The sequence below is a fragment of the Prionailurus bengalensis genome, chromosome B2 (assembly GCF_016509475.1).
Source record: "Prionailurus bengalensis isolate Pbe53 chromosome B2, Fcat_Pben_1.1_paternal_pri, whole genome shotgun sequence".
NCBI lineage: Eukaryota > Metazoa > Chordata > Mammalia > Carnivora > Felidae > Prionailurus > Prionailurus bengalensis.
In genome coordinates, this window is record NC_057349.1 from 142545990 (window position 1) to 142564745 (window position 18756).

Genomic DNA, 18756 nt, shown 5'->3' on the forward strand with positions numbered 1-18756 from the left:
AACACAAGGCTTCTTCCTAACCCCAGATGCAGACGAACCAAAAAACACTGGGTAAAAAAATATAATCTGCATCATACTCCTCCTCATTTCACACTATTCTCCCCTTCTTGTATCTCTTATTCTGTCATTCCCAGCAAATCAGAGACCCTAGACCTGCTGCACTACTGATAATGCCAGGCCTACAGTGCTTCCACAGAATGCGACAGCCATGAAGCTAACTTGCCTTCTGACTCCTTTTAGTTCACAACCAGTAAAATAGAAGGATGGGGAGAGTTCTATCACTACTAGGGCTATATTGAAGGGATTATGCTTGTGACATAAGGACACAAAGTGACTTTTCCCAAAGTAATTATGTTATAGTTGCTGGGTAAGTGCCATATGTACATAACCCAATTAAAAATAATGGTTACATTCTTCAAGTTTACTTATAAAAATATTTTTTTAATGTAAAAAAGAACTCCTAGTGGAAAACACAGATAGTTGTCTATCTGATGCACACAAGCCCCTTAATCCGTACTGCACAACCTGATTACTATCTAAAAATATTTGAATTCCTGACTCTGGCAGCTAGGGCTGGCTATGCAACACAGTTACAGCCAATCAGATATAAATGCGAGTCCGTAAGTAGAGATCCCTCTCCAAATACAGAGACAAGGTTTCATAAGATGACTTTTGGCCTTTCTGCTTTCTGGATGTCTAGAGATTCAGCAACCATCTTGTGACCATGAGGACAATAAAGATAACAGAGCAGGAAGATAGGAGGATTGCTAAACTGCAATTCCTGCTCTAAACAGTCTCTGTTTTGACTGTTAGGTAAGAAAAATGAAAACTTTACTAATTGAAGCCACTGTAGTCAAGCTTCCGTTACATGCACTGAACACAACCTTAACTGATGCATTACCCAAGATGGTTAGGGTCTGCCACCAGTCCACAAAACCTACATAACCTTTAATTTATTGGATGTGTAGAGGTGGCCTTTTGTCAGACTCTCCACTTAGGCTGCTGACAACATATTTCCCCTCCCTACTGAGGGATAAGGAACTCTCCTCAACTGACTTCTCTAGGCATGAGGCGTGGAAGATGGACATTCCTCCCAAACTCTAAGACCTGAGTAGTGGTTCCAGAACCGGGAAGGAGACAGTTCCAGGAGGTCTGCAGGGATGAGATCCAAAGCTGAGACAAAGCTTCCTGACTGTGCAGCTCCTCTAGGATGTTTTTCTTTCCAAGATGGCTTCCTGGACTGCCTTCCCTCCATGCTCACCCTGGAGGCCCTGGGAGCCACTCTCTGCTTTCTCTACTGCTACCACTTGCTATGTTTCTTTTTACTAGGCCCTGGGAACAGAATACAGTCTCACAGCCTTTTCTCCTATCCTAAAGTTAATTCACTACTCTTGAGTTTGTCCTTTAGAAATGACGAGAGAAAAAGCTCCCTTTTCTCTCCCCACCCTCTTTTTATGTTTAAAATATACAATCACAGGGCACCTGGGTGGCTCAGGCGGTTAGGTGTCCGACTTTTGATTTCAGCCCAGGTCATGATCTTGTGGTTCGTGAGTTTGAGCCCCGCATCGGGCTCAGGGCTGACAGTGTGGAGCCTGCTTGGGATTCTTTCCCTCTCTCTCTTTCTCTCTCTCTCTCTCTGCCCTCCCCCACTCACTGTCTCTGAAAATAAACTTAAAAAAAAAAAACAGAATCACAGAACTTTGCTAGATGAAAAGGACCTATCCCCATCCCCCCCCCCAAAAAGATCTATCTTATAGAGCAAACAGAAGCTCCCTGAAAACAGGACTTTGTCTCAATCCATATTATATCCTAAGGACCTAGAATAGTACTTGGCATAGAGTAAATGGTAAATAAATAATTTGCCAAATGAATGAAAGATGATCTAGGCCTATCTCCTCTTTTACAAATAAAGGTTAGTAATAAATAGGTAAATAAAGATTTACAAATAAAGATACTAAATCAGCACTAGACCCTAACCGCCCATAGGGCAAGTACACTATCTTCTTGGCTCACCGCTGAATTCCCAGAACACAGTACATGTGTCTGGCACTTGTTTTTGCAGAAACTTACTGCTGAGTGAGAATGTGGTGATACTCGAGTTTGAAAAGATGAGCATGAATTTGACAGGAAACACAGGGGAGGAAAAAGATTCTCAAGAGAAAGGAATATGCATGGCATGGCTCTGGGCCCACAAATTTGGGGTGCACCATTGGTACAGAAAATAATTCTATCACTGTTTCCATATGAAATACTGTTGTTGAAAGTGTACTCACTGATGTCTCTCCAGTACGTGGTGCTTTGGGGAGGAGGAGTTGAGGCTCCTATTCTTCTGCAACAGATGATACAATAAGCAGCCAGGGACATTCTGCGTGTTTAGAACAATGATAACATATTTAATTTGACAGCTAATTTAAAACATTCGACTATAAGAACACGCCACAATCACAGTTGGACTGCCTACAGACTTCGGTTTTTCAAGACCAGGAAAAAAACTTTTCAATTAAAAAAGAAATTTCATCCTTAAAAAGATATACTAGAATAATACTTTGGTAGTACTTTGCCTATTCTTCAAACTGAGTCCAACTGTGAACAATGATTCGTAGGAAGCAAGAAAATACAGATTATTAATCAGAATGTCGATATATGAATTCAAAATTTTTTCAATGTCTGTTAAAATAAATATATATATGCATATGGATAAAGATATTTATATTTACCTACGATGACCAAAGGCCCTAGAGAAATGAAAAGTGCTCTGAATGGAAGATACTTAGAACCCTTGCAAGCATTCTGCTTTTCTCTAGCTACTTCAGGATGGTACCCAACACGGTTTAAAATCCTTTGTTAGCTGTTGGCATCCTATCAGAGAAGGAGAACTGTCACTCAACTACTTCATCAACTGAGTAAAGATGATCGAAATATGATGCAATAGTTTCTGGAACAACTCAGTATTCTGGAATCATTATCAGATTGCTTTTGGACAAGACTGCTCTTCTTTTGTGATTGCTATAAAGGAAAAGAAAGTGCCTTCAGGGACTCATGTGAGAAAAGGTCCTTTGGTTGAACATAGAAGTTCTAGCAGCTTTATAGTGATAAGGGGGAAATTACTTGGTGTGTATATGTAAGAAATATCCGTTAGAGATAACACAAAATAAAACTTTTATATTTTTTCTCATAATTCCAGTACATCAACTGATGACTAAGCCAACTGATTTAGGCAAAAGGTAAACTTGTGAAGGTCACTGCTTTAAAGGTCATTGTTTCGTATTTTCTCACCTTTTTAACGGGTTGCTACTACTTCTCCATGAGACATAAGGGTAATGGTAAAGATGATATAAAGGCTGCAATGAAGTAGATGCTCGTGAAGCCAGGGCAGAAGGCAATGTAAACTACTTTGAGTTTGTGTATAGATTTGTATTTTAATTACTACCTAACAACTTGAGTGAAACAAAAACACAGAGCAGTAATACCTATTGCTTCTTTCAATCTTGACACTAGGAAAGCAGTCAACTATAAAACATTACACAAACGCTCTTTGCTGTTACTTCTCTGGCCTAAAAAGCTTTATACTGTTAACTTACACATACCTCCCCGCTTCCCCCAGCAGGCTTCCCTTCTACTAAATCCTGGGAATAAATTGGAGTCTACTGGAAATGTATGTCGTCCTCTTATTTCCTTCTGCGTTTCCTCTGGTGACTTCACTGGCCCTGGCAGCTGTCTCCAGTATAAACCGCTTCATTTCTAAGTCTCTCTCAACTCTCTGAGTCTTGATTTCTCTGCTCTCCAGCCCCAACTAACCTCCCATCCCTCCCTCATCTGGGAGTGAGCAGCCTGTCCTGTGGCTGTGCTTCTCTCCCCACCCCGCCTTGACCCCGTGGTACATCACTCTCTGCCTCCTCCCTCAACAGTGCTAGACCTCTCCTCTTTCTAGTAGCCTGCAACCCTAATCTGAAAACATGTGTTCTTTCTACAAGTGGACAGCCAAAATGGGGTGGAGTGGGGGAGAGTGGTTTGGGGAGAATAAGACAAATTGGGAGCGGGCTCTCAGAATCGTTTCTGCTGTCCCTAATCCGTTCTCTCTTCGTCCCCACAACGACTGCTCTAAATGACCCACATTCCCTGCGAAGCCTCCTCCCTACCTCTGTCCTTCTCAAATGGTCTCTTACTTCACTGAGAAAGTTAAAACTACAAACTCCCTCAACTTCTGCCCCCTTACCTATAAGCAAGGATAGATCCAGGTAATGAAGGGCTTAACATTTATTCACATGAGGAGGAAGGAGGTGGGGAAGTTCTTTAAAAAAAAAGAAAAAAAAAAAAGAACACAAAATCACAAATGCCAAATTAGGTTCTAAAATAAAAGCTATTTAGAATGAGAAAAGATATGATAACAAATGACTGAAGTCTTAGAAATTTTGATACCTTTCTTCTGAGATTTCATGAGGCAATTTGTCAGAAATGCTTGTGGAAAAATGTTTCTGGACCACAATCTGGCATCCCCTCTCCCCTCAGGACATTACAAATCCTGGTAACTCCTAGCACTCAAAGGGGCCCGAAGCATCAGGTTCTTGACTCTCTGGTCAATCCACCTTGGCCTACAAATGATACACATCTGTGCTGCCTTTTCCAGATTCCAAATGGATCTTCTGCACTGTTCTTCCCAGTTTCTGAGGAAAACATCTCATCCCCTTTCCAAGGGTAAATCTTGTCCTGGGTCTCATCTCTTTCACTTCCACAGGGACCTTGACTCATTCACTAGAAATGCTTTTCTTGTCTTAATCCTCACTCCCTTTCTTTCAGCTCTTCCTACGCCTCCTCCCTTAAATACCGGATTTCCAATGTTCTCCCATCAACACACGAAAACAAATGACTGGGGGGGGAGGGACCTCCCTCCCTCCAAGTGCCTCTCCTCTCACCTTCCCTAAGATTCTCTCTCCACTGTCCTTCTCTAGCACTGACCTAGCACTCCCGAAAGTCACCAGTGAGTGACATCTTTGTTTCTAAATCCACTTTTCAGTCCTCCTCTTGTTTTTTTCTGAAGCATCTGACTTCTCTCCTTCTCTAGCTACTATGACTCCCGGCCTTCTGGTTTTATTCTCACATTTCTGGCTGCTCCATCCCATTACTCATTCAACAGGTACTGAGCACCTATCAACCATCAGGGATGGAAACTTAAGATGTGAATAAGGAAGTATGGCCCCTGCCATTACTGGGCTTACAAGTGGGGTGGGGCTATCTCCACCTGACCCTTAAAGATTAGTGTTCCAGTGACTTCCATTTATGGTTCTCTTTTTTATCTCATGCTATACCCTCCAGCTGAGAAATTTCAGTTTTTTCTTGTTCGACTTTCTTTTGCTGTTCTCTAAATCTCGACTTCTTCCATAATTTCTTCCTCTTTCTACCTCTCTGATATACATTATGGGTCAAGATAGAACTTCAAATCTATCTTCCAATTCACCAATTCGTTTTTAAAATGTATTTAAGCTGCCATTCATCTATCCACTATTTCAGTAACTTTTTTTATTTTTAAACTTTCTAGCTGGCTCATCTTGCCTGCTTTTTCTTCCCTTTTGACACACTATTTTGTTTTGTCTTAATGTATGGTAGAATCTTTTAAAATTTTTTTTATTATTTTTTTATATGAAATTTATTGTCAAATTGATTTCTATACAACACCCAGTGTTCATCCCAACAGGTGCCCTTTTTCTTAAATGGTCACAAGTTATTCCTTTTTTTATTTTTGGGTAGTTTTTGGTTTTGGCAGTACCCCCCTCTACTGATTCGGGAGGTGGCTTTATACCTGACATTGGCCATAAGACCACAGAAAAATGATGCAGGCAGACACGTGAGAAGCACTGAGGCTTCTGTCTTTGCTGCTCTTGGGATCCTTGTGATCACCATGTGAAGATGCCCAGTTAGTCTGCTGGATGATAAGAGAAATGTGGTCCAATATCCCCATTAGCCCAGCTACCAGTACCAACTGCCAGGCATGTGAGAGCATCCCAGACCAATTCACTCCTAGCTGTCCCTACGAACCCCCTATCTAAACTTTAGACTTGTAAGCAATAATAAAATGGTTCTTTTCGCTATTAGGCTTTGGGGGAATTTAAACTGCAGCAATTAGCTAACTGATACATATGGTTTCTAAACATTCCTTTACACTTTAAGCTTATCTTAAAGTTTGTTAGAACCACTATTTCTAATAATTAGGGCTGGCTTCTCGGTGGTTTGCTTAAATTCTTTGTAATCTTTGATTGAGAGCTCATCTTCAGTGGGAGTATCTCTGGTGGAAATCCTATTATCACTCTGAGCTATAGCAATTCAGATTTTCTCAGCCAAAACAGGACAGGTATTACCAATTTATAGATTTCTCAAATTGGGTTCCCAGCATTATCAGGACAATGTTAATACAAACCCCACAGACATATGTGGTACAGATTTAGAGTACAAATTTCCACTCTTTCATGTTCCTAGTAAAAAGGGTATTTCTGGGGCACCTGGGTGTCTCAGTTGGTTGTCTGACTCCTGATTTTGGCTCAGGTCATGATCTCACAGTTGTGAGATCCAGCCCAGCATCAGGTCCTGCACTGGGCATGGAGTCTGCTTAAGATTCTCTCTCTCCGTCTCCCTCTGCCCCTCCCCTGAGTGCTCTCTCTTTAAAAAAAAAAAAAAAAAAACGGAAGTTTCCAATACTATTTCTATAGTCTAATGGGAAGAAATTTTCTAATTCCTATCTCCTTGAAGGTGTATGCCTTTTTTTTTAAATTTTAGAGATAGCAAATGAGCAAGGGAGAGGGGCAGAGGGAGAGAGAGAATCTTAAGCAGGCTCCACACTCAGCACAGAGTCCAATGAGGGGCTTGATGCAGGACTTGATCCCATGACCCTGGGATCATGACCTGAGCCAAAATCAAGAGTCAGACACTCAGCTGACTGAACCACCCAGGTGCCCCAAAGTGTATGCCTTTAGACATCATCTTTAACTCTACATGAACTTAGGTCCAAGTAATTAAGCTCTCTATCAGTTTGTAATAATCCTGCAAATGCTTCAACCTTCCCTCAGTGCTATTACTTTCTTCTGAGTTTCTTCTTCTCTTCCTTCTCACAATTCCAAGTTCTTCCATTACATTTTAACTAAAGTTTTCATGTGCATGAAGCAAGGGTGCTGCCTAGAAGTAAAAGTAACTTTTTATTTTTATTAAGTTTATTTGGGAGCACATGCATGTACAGAAGAGGCAGAGAGAGGGAGAGATTGAGAATCTCAAGCAGGCTCTACGCTATCAGCCCAGAGCCCAATGCGGGTCTTGAACTCATGAACTGGGAGATCATGACCTGAGCAGAAATCAAGAGTTGGACACTTAACCAACTGAGACACCCAGGAGTCCCTAAAAGTAACTTTTTAAATGTAATCATATTATTCCCTTGCTTCAAATCTTTCAGTAATTCCCCACTGTCGAAATCTGTATTTCTTAAAATTTTGGTCTCTAGGAAATTAGTGGTACTAAGTTATCTATCTAGAGTACTGCAGGTTATCTCAGTTTCAGAGGAAAAGTGATAAAAAAAAATGTGTTCATTCACCTTTTTTTAATGGTAACTTAGATACACCTTTAAATATTCCCCTTAAAAATTTTTTTAATCTTTATTTATTTCTGAGAGACAGAGAGTGTGAATGGAGGAGGAACAGAGGCAGAGGGAGACACAGAATCCAAAGCAGGCTCTGAGGTGTCAGCACAGACGGGAAGCACAGACAAGCCCAGACCCACGAACCACAAGTTCATGACCTAAGATGAAGTTGAATACTCAACCAACCAACTGAGCCACCCAGGCACCCCTCACCTTTTAAACGTACAGTTCCAAAATTCTGACAAATGCAATCAAATCAAAATATGAAACACTCTTATCAACTCAAATAATTTTGTGCCCTTTTGTCAAATCTCTTTCATACACAGTTCTGGAAACCACTGATTTGTTTTCCTCACCCTAGTTTTACCTTTATTAAGAACGTCCTATAAATGGAATCATATAGCACATAGCCTAGGAGTCTGGTTTCCTTTCCTTAGCAAAAGGCAACTGAGGGTTGCCTTTTGTGTTATTATATCAGTAATTCATTCTTTTTATTGGCTATTATTCCATTATATGGATATTACTTGTTTGTTTATATATTCCCCAGCTGAGAGACAGTCGGATTGTTTCCAGTTTTTGGTAATTATGAATAAAGCAGCCATAAACACTTGCATACAGATTTTTTTGGTATAAACATTAGCTTTGATTTCACTTGGGTAATAACCTAGATGTGAGTCAAAAGGTAAATATATTCTAACTTTATAAGAAAGTGCCAAACTTTATTCACAGTCAGTTGCTTTTATTTTACCCTTTCTAACAGGTGTGTAGTAATAGCTCATCATTGATTTAACTTGCATCTCCTCAGTAACCAGTAATATTAAGCATCTTTTCATGTGCTTATCTGCCGTGTCTGTATTCTTTGGTGAAAAGTCTGTTAAAATATTTTGCCCATTTTTTAAAGTTTTTTTTTTTTCAATGTTTTTATTATTGAGAGAGAGCCTGAGCAGAGTAGGGGCAGAGAGACACAGAATCCAAAGCAGGCTCCAGGCTCTGAGCTATCAGCACAGAGCATGATGCAGGGCTTGAACTCATGAACTGTGAAATCATGACCTGAGCCGAAGTCAGATGCTTAACTGACTGAGCCATCAAGGTGCCCCTCTTTTGCCTATTTTTAATAAGGTTGTTTGTTTTCTTATTATTGAGTTTTGGGAATACTTTACATATTCTGGATAAAAGATCTTTGTTACATGATTTGCAAATATTTTCTTCCAGTCTATGGCTTGTCTTCATTCTCTTGTATTTTTGGAAGAGTGTAAGTTCTCAATTTTGATGAAGTCAAATTAATCAATCTTTACTTTATGGATCATGCTTTTGGTATTGCATAAAAGAAGTCTTTGCCTAACCCCAGGTCACTAAGATATTCCCCTATAACTTTCTCTGCAAGCTTTATAGTTTCAGGTTTTTACATTTAGACTCATGACACATTCTAAGGGAACTTCTGCTTAGGATGAAATTTTTTTGCATATGAATGTGTAATTGTTTCAGAATCAGTTGTTGAAAAGACACCATTTCCTCATTTAATTGCCTTTATTTACATCTTTGCCAAAAAATAACTGACCAAAATAATTGACCATGTGTATATGCTGTCTACTGCTATAATCTTTTTTCCATTGCCACACAGTGCTGATTATTGTAGATTTATATAATCTTAAAATCTGAACTTGTTCTTTTTTCAAATGGTTTTTGATACTCTAGTTGTTTGCCTTTCCATATAAATTTTAGAATCAGCTTATTTCTACAAAAAATTCTTCTGAGACTAATACTGAGTTTTCCAAGCCATGAACATAAATGATCTCTGCATTTGTTCTGTCATCTTTTATTTTTCCACCCATGTTTGGTTATTTCCAGCATACAAATATTACCATGTATTTTTAAAGACTTATACCTAAGTATTTCCTGGGTTTTGGTACAAATGTAAATAGTACTTCCAGGATTCTTTTTTTAAATTTCAATTTCCAATTGTCCTTTGCTAGTATACGAAAATTGCTGATTCTGTGTATTTCCTTATAACCTGTGACCTTGCTAAACTCATTAGTTCTGGGACTTCTTTGGCAGGGGTGGGAGACCGTTGGGGATTTTTGACATACACAATTATGTTACCGGTGAAAACAGTTCAATTTCTTTCTTTCCAATCTATATGCCTTCTATTTTTTAATTTTGCTTTACTTCACAGGATAGGACCTCCAGAACAATACTGAATAGAAGTAGTGAGGCAGATCTATCCTTCCATTGCTCCTGATCTTAGGAGGAAAGCACTCAGTCTTTCATCATTAATGATGTTAGCTGTAGACTTTTTTGTAGATGTCCTTTATTGGTTTGAGGGCATTCCCTTCTATTCCCAAATTACTGAATTCTGACAAAAACATTTTGTTCATCTATTAAGGTGAACATGTGATTTTTCTGTAGTCTGTTAATATATTACTTGATTAATATTCCCAGGACAAATTGAAGTCATGATACACCATTATCCTTTTTATATATTGTTGGATTCAATTTGCTAGTACTTTAAGGATTTTTATGTCTATGTTCATGAGATATTAGTCTCTAGTCTCATGTGATGTCTTTAGCTTTCACATCAAGGTAATGCTGGTCTTACAAAATGAGCTGGTAAGTGTTCCATGTTCTTCTATATTCTGGAAGAGTTTGTGTAGAACTGGTATTCTTTAAGTAGTATTCCTATATTATCTTTTTCAGGTCTTAGGGTCTAAAGTGCAGTCTTCTCTTTCATTCCTGATTTTGGCAATTTGTGTCTTCCCTCTTTTTTTCTTAGCTTCTCTGGCTAGAGGTTTACCAATTTTGTTGATATTTTCAAAGAAGTAGTTTTTAGTTTCACTGAGTTACCTTGTTTTTCTATTATCAATCTCATTGATTTGTGCTCTTATCTTTATTAGTCTCTGCCTTCTGCTTGTTTTGATTTCAAATAGTTCTTCCTTCTCAAACTTCTTAAAATTGAAGCTTAAATCACTGTTCTAAGGTTTCTTTTCTGTTAGTTTATAACACTAAGAGTTTCCCTTTAAGTTCTGCTTTGCCCGTATCCTTCAAATTTTGATATACTAGTGTTCTTTCATTCAATTAAAAATATTCTTTTAAATTTTTTACAAGTTTTTTTAAAGTTTATTTATTTTGAGAGACACCAAAAGAGCACAAGCAAGGGGGAGGGGGAGAAAGAGAGAGAGAGAGAGAGAGAGAGAGAGAGAGAGAGAATCCAAGTAGGCTCCTTGTGGTCAGTGCAGAGCCTGACATAGCGCTCAAATTCACAAAACTGTGAGATTATGACCTGAGCCAAAATCAAGAGTTAGACACTTAACAGACTGAGTCACCCAGGCACCCCTAAAAATTTTTCTAATTATAGTGTGACTTCTTCTTTGACTCATGGCATATTTAGAAGTGTGTTATTTAATTACTAAGTATTTGGTAATTTCCAGATATCCCTGATTTTTAGCTTAATTCCACTGTGGCTGGAGAAGAGGCTTTGTATATTTTGAATTCTTTTAAAACTTGATTTGTTTTATGGCACAGAATATAGTCTACCTTAGTGAATGTTCTACATGCACTTGCAAAGAATGTATATTCTATTGTTGTTGAGAAGAGGATTCTACACATCTCTATAAGGGAAAAATGGTTGATAGTGTTTTTTAGGTCTTCTCTTCCTTACTGATTTTATGTCAACTCATTCTGTTGATTACTAACATGGAAGTACTGAAGGCAGGGGCTAGTCAGATCATGAAAGTCCCTTTTAGCTAAGTTAAGGAGTCTAAAGTTTACCCTGAGTTTTGGGAAGCTGTTGGGAGATTAACCTTAGGAAAATGGAGTAACTGGGGCGCCTGGGTGGCGTAGTCGGTTAAGCGTCCGACTTCAGCCAGGTCACTATCTCACGGTCCGTGAGTTCGAGCCCCGCGTCGGGCTCTGGGCTGATGGCTCAGAGCCTGGAGCCTGTTTCCGATTCTGTGTCTCCCTCTCTCTCTGCCCCTCCCCCGTTCATGCTCTGTCTCTCTCTGTCCCAAAAATAAATAAACGTTGAAAAAAAAATTTTAAAAAAAGAAAATGGAGTAACATGATAAAAGTAATTTTTTTTAACTTGACAAGGTTGGAAATGAGTTGGAGAAAAGCCAAAGCAGCAATGGGGAAAACCAATAGGGAGACTTATAATGATAATTCAAATAGAAACATGTACTTGAATTAAAGCAATTGCTCTGAGAATGATGAAGAAACAGATTTAGGAACTATTAAGAGAATTGGATAACCACTTGAATAAGAGGTGGAGAGTCATGGATAACAGGGAGGAGACGGTTATGGTTGTTTCTGGTTTGGAATACTGAGTATGTAGGGAAAACATTTACCAAAATAGGGAAATACAGGAAGAGTAATTGATTTGAGAAGAAGGATGAATTCCCAAGTTCAATATAAGGTTCTTACAAAATATTCATGTAAAAGGTCTATTAAATTATGTGGGTTTAGCAAACACGTCTAAGCCTTACAAACTAATGAGTCATTAGTACATACTATGAATTGAAATCATATGTTGGGGTGAATTTATTGAAAAACAGTGTATAAAAAAGTGCTTCTCAAAATGTCATTTTAAGATTATCAGCAGATTATTAATATGCAGACCCTTAGGCACTATTTGAGATTGCCTTTCTGTTTTCAGTCTCACAAGGTTGAAACCAAGGTGTTAACAGGGCTGCAGTCCTTATTGAAAGCTCTGGGGGAGAATCCACTTCCAGGCTCATTCAGGTTGTTGGGGGAATTCAGTTCCATGCAGCTGTCAGACTGAGCTCCTTGTTTCCTTGCTAGTTGTCGTCTAGGTGCCACCCTTAGCTCTCAGGGGCCACCCTCTGGTTTGGGCAGGTAGCCTTCTACATCTCAGAACCAGCAACAGCTTATGCTTTCCACATTGCCTCATCTCTGACTCTTCTGCTTTCCTCTTCCACTTTTAAGGATCCATGTGATTATATTAGGCTCTCTCAGATAATCTAAATTTAGTTTAAGTCCTAGAACTTTAACTCCATCTGCTAAATATTTTTGCCACATACATAACATATTCACAAGTTCCAGAGATTGGGGCATGGACACCTTTGAGGGACCAGTGTTCTGCCTACCGTAAGCTACTATGAGCATTCTGATACAAGACTTTTTCTAGACATACATTTTCATTTTCATACATTTGGGTGAATACCTAGGACTGGAATTGCTGGGTCATCAGGCAGATATATGTTTAACTTTATAAGACACTGCCAGATATTTTTCCAACATGATTGTACCATTTTACGCTGTAACCAATAACGAAGGAGCATGAGAGTTCAAGTGGTTCCACACCACTATTTGATGCTGTCAGCCTTTCTGATTTTAGCAATTTTAGTGGGCCCGTGGTAGTATCTCCTTGTGGTTTTTTTTAGTTTATTTTTGAAAAAGAGAGGGAGAAAGAGAGAGACTGAGACAGAGAGCAAGCAGGGGAGGGGAGGAGAGAGAGGGAGGCACAGAATCCGAAGCAGGCCGCAGGCTCTGAGCTGTCAACACAGAGCCCGACACGGGACTCGAACTCACGAACCACGAGATCATGACCTGAGCCGAAGTTGGCACTTAACCGACTGAGCCACCCAGACGCCTCAGTATCTCCTTGTGTTTTTAACTTGCAATTCCCTGAAAACTAACAATGTCGAGCACTTTTTCATATTTGTGTTAGCCATTTACATTCATTTTTTTGTACGTGAAGTGTCTGCCAAGGCTTTTACTTATTTTTCACTTGGACTGTTTGTGTTTTTTAAATGAGTTATTAGCTCTCTACTCATTCTGGAACCAAATCCTTTATCAGCTATATGTACATATATACTGCAAACATCTTCTCCTAGTATGTGACTTATCTATTCATTTTCTTTTTTTTTTTTTAATTTTTTTTTTCAACGTTTTATTTTATTTTTGGGACAGAGAGAGACAGAGCATGAACGGGGGAGGGGCAGAGAGAGAGGGAGACACAGAATCGGAAACAGGCTCCAGGCTCTGAGCCATCAGCCCAGAGCCCGACGCGGGGCTCGAACTCACAGACCGCGAGATCGTGACCTGGCTGAAGTCGGACGCTTAACCGACTGCGCCACCCAGGCGCCCCTCTATTCATTTTCTTAAAGATACCCTTTGATGAACAGAAGTTTTAATTTTCAAGTCTCTTTTATCAAATCTTTTTTTATTGCATTCTGTGTCCTATCTTAGATATTGCTGCCTACCTCAAAGCCACAGAAATCCTGAGTTTGTTTTACCTTTTACTTATAGGTTTTTGATCCATCTCAAATTAGTTCTTGTATATTGGATGCAATAGTTTTGCTACCCACCCACCCCCACCACCATATGGATATCCAACAGTTCCAGCATTATTTGTTGAAAACCTTTTACTTTCCTCACTGAATTAACTTGTGCCTTGGTTGAAAAATCAATTGACTATTTAAGTGTGGGCATATCTCTGGACTCTACTGCGTTTCACTGATCTATTTGTCCATCCTTATATAAATACCATACCATGTCGATTATTAGAGTTATATTACAAATCTCAAAGCTAGGTAGTACAAGTTCTCTGTTTCTGTTCTTCTTTTTCAAGACTGACTATTCTAGGTCTTTGGCACTTTCACACAGTTTTAAAGTCAGCTTGTCAATTTTTGATTTTTAAAAAATCTTTGGGATTATGATTGTGATTGCATTAAATATGAAATGCTAATTTTAATAACAGGAGAAATTCTGAAAGACACAGAAAGTAAAAAGGGAGGGATTATGAGTACCAAATAAAACAAATATTCAAAAGCTCCATTAAATTTAACAACAGGGGGGTCACCAGGGCTTTCACCATTTTCACTGCCCTGGTTGAAGAAGAAACCAAACTGAAACTAAATATCCAATTTCCTCTTCATTCTGATTAATAGAACACTAGAATTGTAGCTGGGCATACAGGTAACTGAATAAAGACTACCTGTCTTTCCCTCTAGTTAAGGTGACCACTAATTAAAAACAGGCTAATGGGTTGTAAGTGGATATGTCATGTGCAACTTCTGAAAAGTGTCCTTCAAAGAGCATGTGCCTTGGGGCACGTGGGTCGCTCATTTGGGGGAGTACCTGACTCTTGATTTCAGCTCAAGTTATGATCCCAGGCTCATGGGATGGAGCAGGTGAGCCCATGTCGATCAGGCTCAGTGTGAACCTGCTTGGGATTCTCTCTCTCCCTCTGCCCCTCTCCCCGATTCGCTCTCTAAAAAAGAATATATGCTTTTCATCTTTCCTTTTCCTTCTTGCTATGAGCAGGTGGCATATGAAATTAAAGCAGCCATCTAAACCATGAGGTAGCACGCCGAAGATGGCAGAACAGCAAGACAGAAGAGCCCAAGTCCCTGATGACCATGGAGCTGCCACACCAGCCAAGGCCTGCCCACCTACGGAATCATACGCAGAGTTAAGCCATTATTATCATCTATTTTCTGGGTAATGCAGCCAAATCCAATTCTAATAGATCAGTTTTAAATATATCTATATGCCAGTCATTCCAAAGTTGCACCTTCAGCCACAGTCTTTCCGGACTCATCTATCCAACCACTACTGGAACATTTCCACTTGCATGTCAAACAGGTCTTTCAAACTTAACTATCCAAAACAGAATTCTCTATTTTTTCTTCCTATAGTCTTCCTCCACTCATCCTCTTCACTGTCACCAAACAGCAAATGATTTTGGTGATAAATGATAAATGATCTACCTTGTAGTTCAAGCAAAATACCTAGATGTTGCCCCTGATTCCTTATTTTCCCCTCACCCCCTATCCAAACCATGCACAATTCCTGCTCTCTGCCATCAAAACACATCCCAAATCCATCCTCCTTTCTTCATCTTCACTGTTACCCCTCTAGTTCAAATCAACATTATCTTTCATTTGGAATAATGCAATAGCAACCTCAATGGTGCTTTTTGTAACTTAAGAAATCCTTCCCAGTGAGATGAAAAAATTCCAGAGATAGACAGTAGTGATAGCTACACAATAACATGAATGCCACTGAACTATACACCTAAAAGGAGCTAAAATGGTAAATCTTATGTGAAAAATAAAAACTTTCCTGGAAACAATACAGACTCCTATATGTTTTTTTCTAAATATTATATAGATGTCTTTCATACGGCAGTCTTTAATCCATCTGGAAATCATTATTGTGAACAGACAGTAATAAGAACCTAATTTAGTCTTTATTCTACATGGATACCATTTATTTCAGCATTATTTAGTGAATAGCATATGCTTTCCCTGGCTTTATAAGACCATTTCGTAGTATGCTAAGCTCCCATATATATGCGGGTGCATTTCTAGGCTTTCTATTCTATTCCATCAGACTACTTTTCTATCCCTGAATCAATACTAGTAATTAAGAATAAACAGTATTAATTATTATAGCTTCATATTAAGTTCTGATATCTGGGAGGAAGGGACTTCATTTTTTTCAAAATTGACTTAGCTATTCTTAGTCCATTGGGTTTCCATATGTATTTTAGGTTCAGCATGTCAAGTTCTGTGAAAAATCACATGCAATTTTCATTGTAACTATACTAAATTTGTAGAATTGGGGGAAACTGACACCTTTATGATATTGAGTCCTCCCACCCATGAATATGGTATATCTCTTCATTTACTTGGGTCTTCTGTGTTTCAATAGAGCATTGTAATTTTCTCCCTAGGGGACTATACGGCTCAGTACAGATCTATTTCTAGATACCTTTAGTTTTAAATACTGTTATGAATAGTAACTTTTTAAATTAAAATTCCTAGTTGCTTATTCTGGTATATAACAGTCATTTTTTAATTCAGAAATCTTCCTGAAGCCCATTTTTTTCACTTATTGGATAAAACTTCCTTTTTCCATTGATTTGTGATCTTTTCTCTTACCTCATAAATTCATGCATATGTATGCCTACATATGTACATACACATATACACACATATTTTTCTTTTGTTCCTGGGATGTTTATTCGATTCCATTGCTGTCTCATACTACTGTCACTCTCTTTTAAATGCTGTAGTTTTATATTTTTATAACATTACTCCCCTGTCTCAAACTCTTCTTAGCTCTTTGTTAGTTTACTCTGCCAGGTAAATATTACAATCATTTTGCAGATTCCTCACCAGAACCTACCTAAGTTATATGATTTGGGGGTTCGGAGGCCATTCTGACACCCTCTAACCAAAGCAGTCTTTCCAGTCACTGTTACATCACCATCTACCTTCTTGTTAGCTGATTTTAGTCTTTCTCCTCCCACTGTAATTAGTTGCTTGTTCATCATTGTATTCCCAGTGTCTAGAACAGTGTCTGGCACATATCAAACGCACAAAAATGTTCGCTGAATAAATGGATGGAGATTTTAAATCTGGACAATTCAGGGAAACACCTGAAGAAAAGCAGGTTTTGAAGTAACTGCGAAGGATGAGAACTAGTTCACTTTGAGGAGGTGCTTCGAATTACACACAGGTGATTAATGTGTAGGCTTCGGGCCAAACGGTCAAGTAGAATGCATGCAAGGAAAAAAAAAAAAAAAGGAAAGAGAGAAAACATACTTGCAAATAACAAGTGTTGACAAGGATGTGGAATAAAAGGAACACTCAGGGAGACTGGGTGGCTCAGTGAGGTAAGCATTTGACTCTTGGTTTCCGCTCAGGTCAAGATCTCACAGTTTGTGAGTTCAAATCCCATGTTGAACCCTACATTGGGCTCCCTACTGACAGTGCAGAGCCTGCTTGGGATTCTTTCTCTCTCTCTCTCTCTCTCTCTCTCTCTCTCTCTCTCTCTCTCTCCCCCTCCCCCTGCTCAAGCGCACATAGGCTCTCTCTCAAAATAAATAAATAAACTTTAAAAAAAAAAAAAAGGAACCCTCATACACTGTTGGTGGGAAAGCAAGCTAGTGCAGCCACTGTGGAAAACAGTATAGAAGTTCCTCAAAAAAAATACAGGATTACCGTTATCATCTAGTAATTCCACTACTGGGTATTCACCCAAATAAAAACAATGCGAAAAGATACGGGCACCCCTATGTTTATTACAGGCTTATTTACGATAGCCAAGACACAGAAGCAACACAGGTGTCCATCCATAGGTGAATGGATAAAGCAAACGTGATCTATTCATGGACTATTAGGCGTAATAAAGAATGGAATCTTGCCATTTGCAACAACAGAGATGGAACTAGAGAGTATAATGTTAAGTGAAATAAATCTGTCAAAGACAAATACCGTAAGATTTCATTCCTACATGGAATTTAAGAAACAAAACAAAGAAAAAAGACAAACAGACTTTTAAATATAGAGAACTGGTGGTAGCCAGAGGGGAGGTGGATAGGAGGATAGGCGAAATAGGTGAAGGACATTAAGTGTGCACTTACAGTGATGACCAAAGTGTTGAATTTTTATACTGTTCACACCTAAAACTATAATGGCATTGTATGTTAACTATACCTGGATTAAAAAATCTTAAAAATTAAAAAAATTGGGGGGGGGGGGCACCTGGGTGGCTCAGTCGGTTGAGCATTCGACTTCTGCTCAGGTCATGATCTCACGATCTGTGGGTTTGAGCCCCGCATTGGGCTCTCTGCTGTCAGTGCAAGGCCCGCTTCAGATCCTCTGTCCCCATCTCTCTCTGCCCCTCCCCCATCTGTGTTCGTTTTCTCTCTCTCTCAAAAACAAACATTTAAAAAAATTAATAAAAAATTAATTAAAAAAATAAAAAATTAATAAAAAAAGACACTTTTACCATACCTAGAGAGCACGCACGCGGAAGCAGCAATACCGAAACCAAAAAGAGGCAAAAATTTGAGGGCTAAAAAGAGGAAAATGGAATATAAGAGCTGGTTCATAAATCACACAAACACACGAAGTAATACTATGCAGCATTAACTTATTTGGGGAAGTACAATTTAACCTAAGGAACCTAAGCAAGACGCTCATCCCTCCACTGGTAAAAAAATAAAGTGAGAGCTCTATTAGACTATACATCAAAATTTGGGGAAAGAATTAATTTTAGAACCCTCTGGGGTCTTCCACTTTAAAATGACCATTACCGGGTTTAAAAATCTAAAAGCATTCAATGTATTCAACCTCTCCGGTCAGAGCTAGAAGCTGTGGTTTGGCAGG

General features: G+C 38.9%; 1 protein-coding gene across 1 annotated transcript in view; it reads right to left on the minus strand.

The window, feature by feature from the left end:
* Positions 1–18756, minus strand: part of SERAC1 (serine active site containing 1) — a 66630-nt gene that overhangs the window by 47437 nt on the left and 437 nt on the right. The window contains exon 2 of the mRNA XM_043593119.1: positions 2274–2365. Coding sequence (XP_043449054.1) covers positions 2274–2364 — 91 coding nt within the window. The 5' untranslated portion in view covers position 2365. The remainder of the gene's footprint in view (positions 1–2273; positions 2366–18756) is intronic.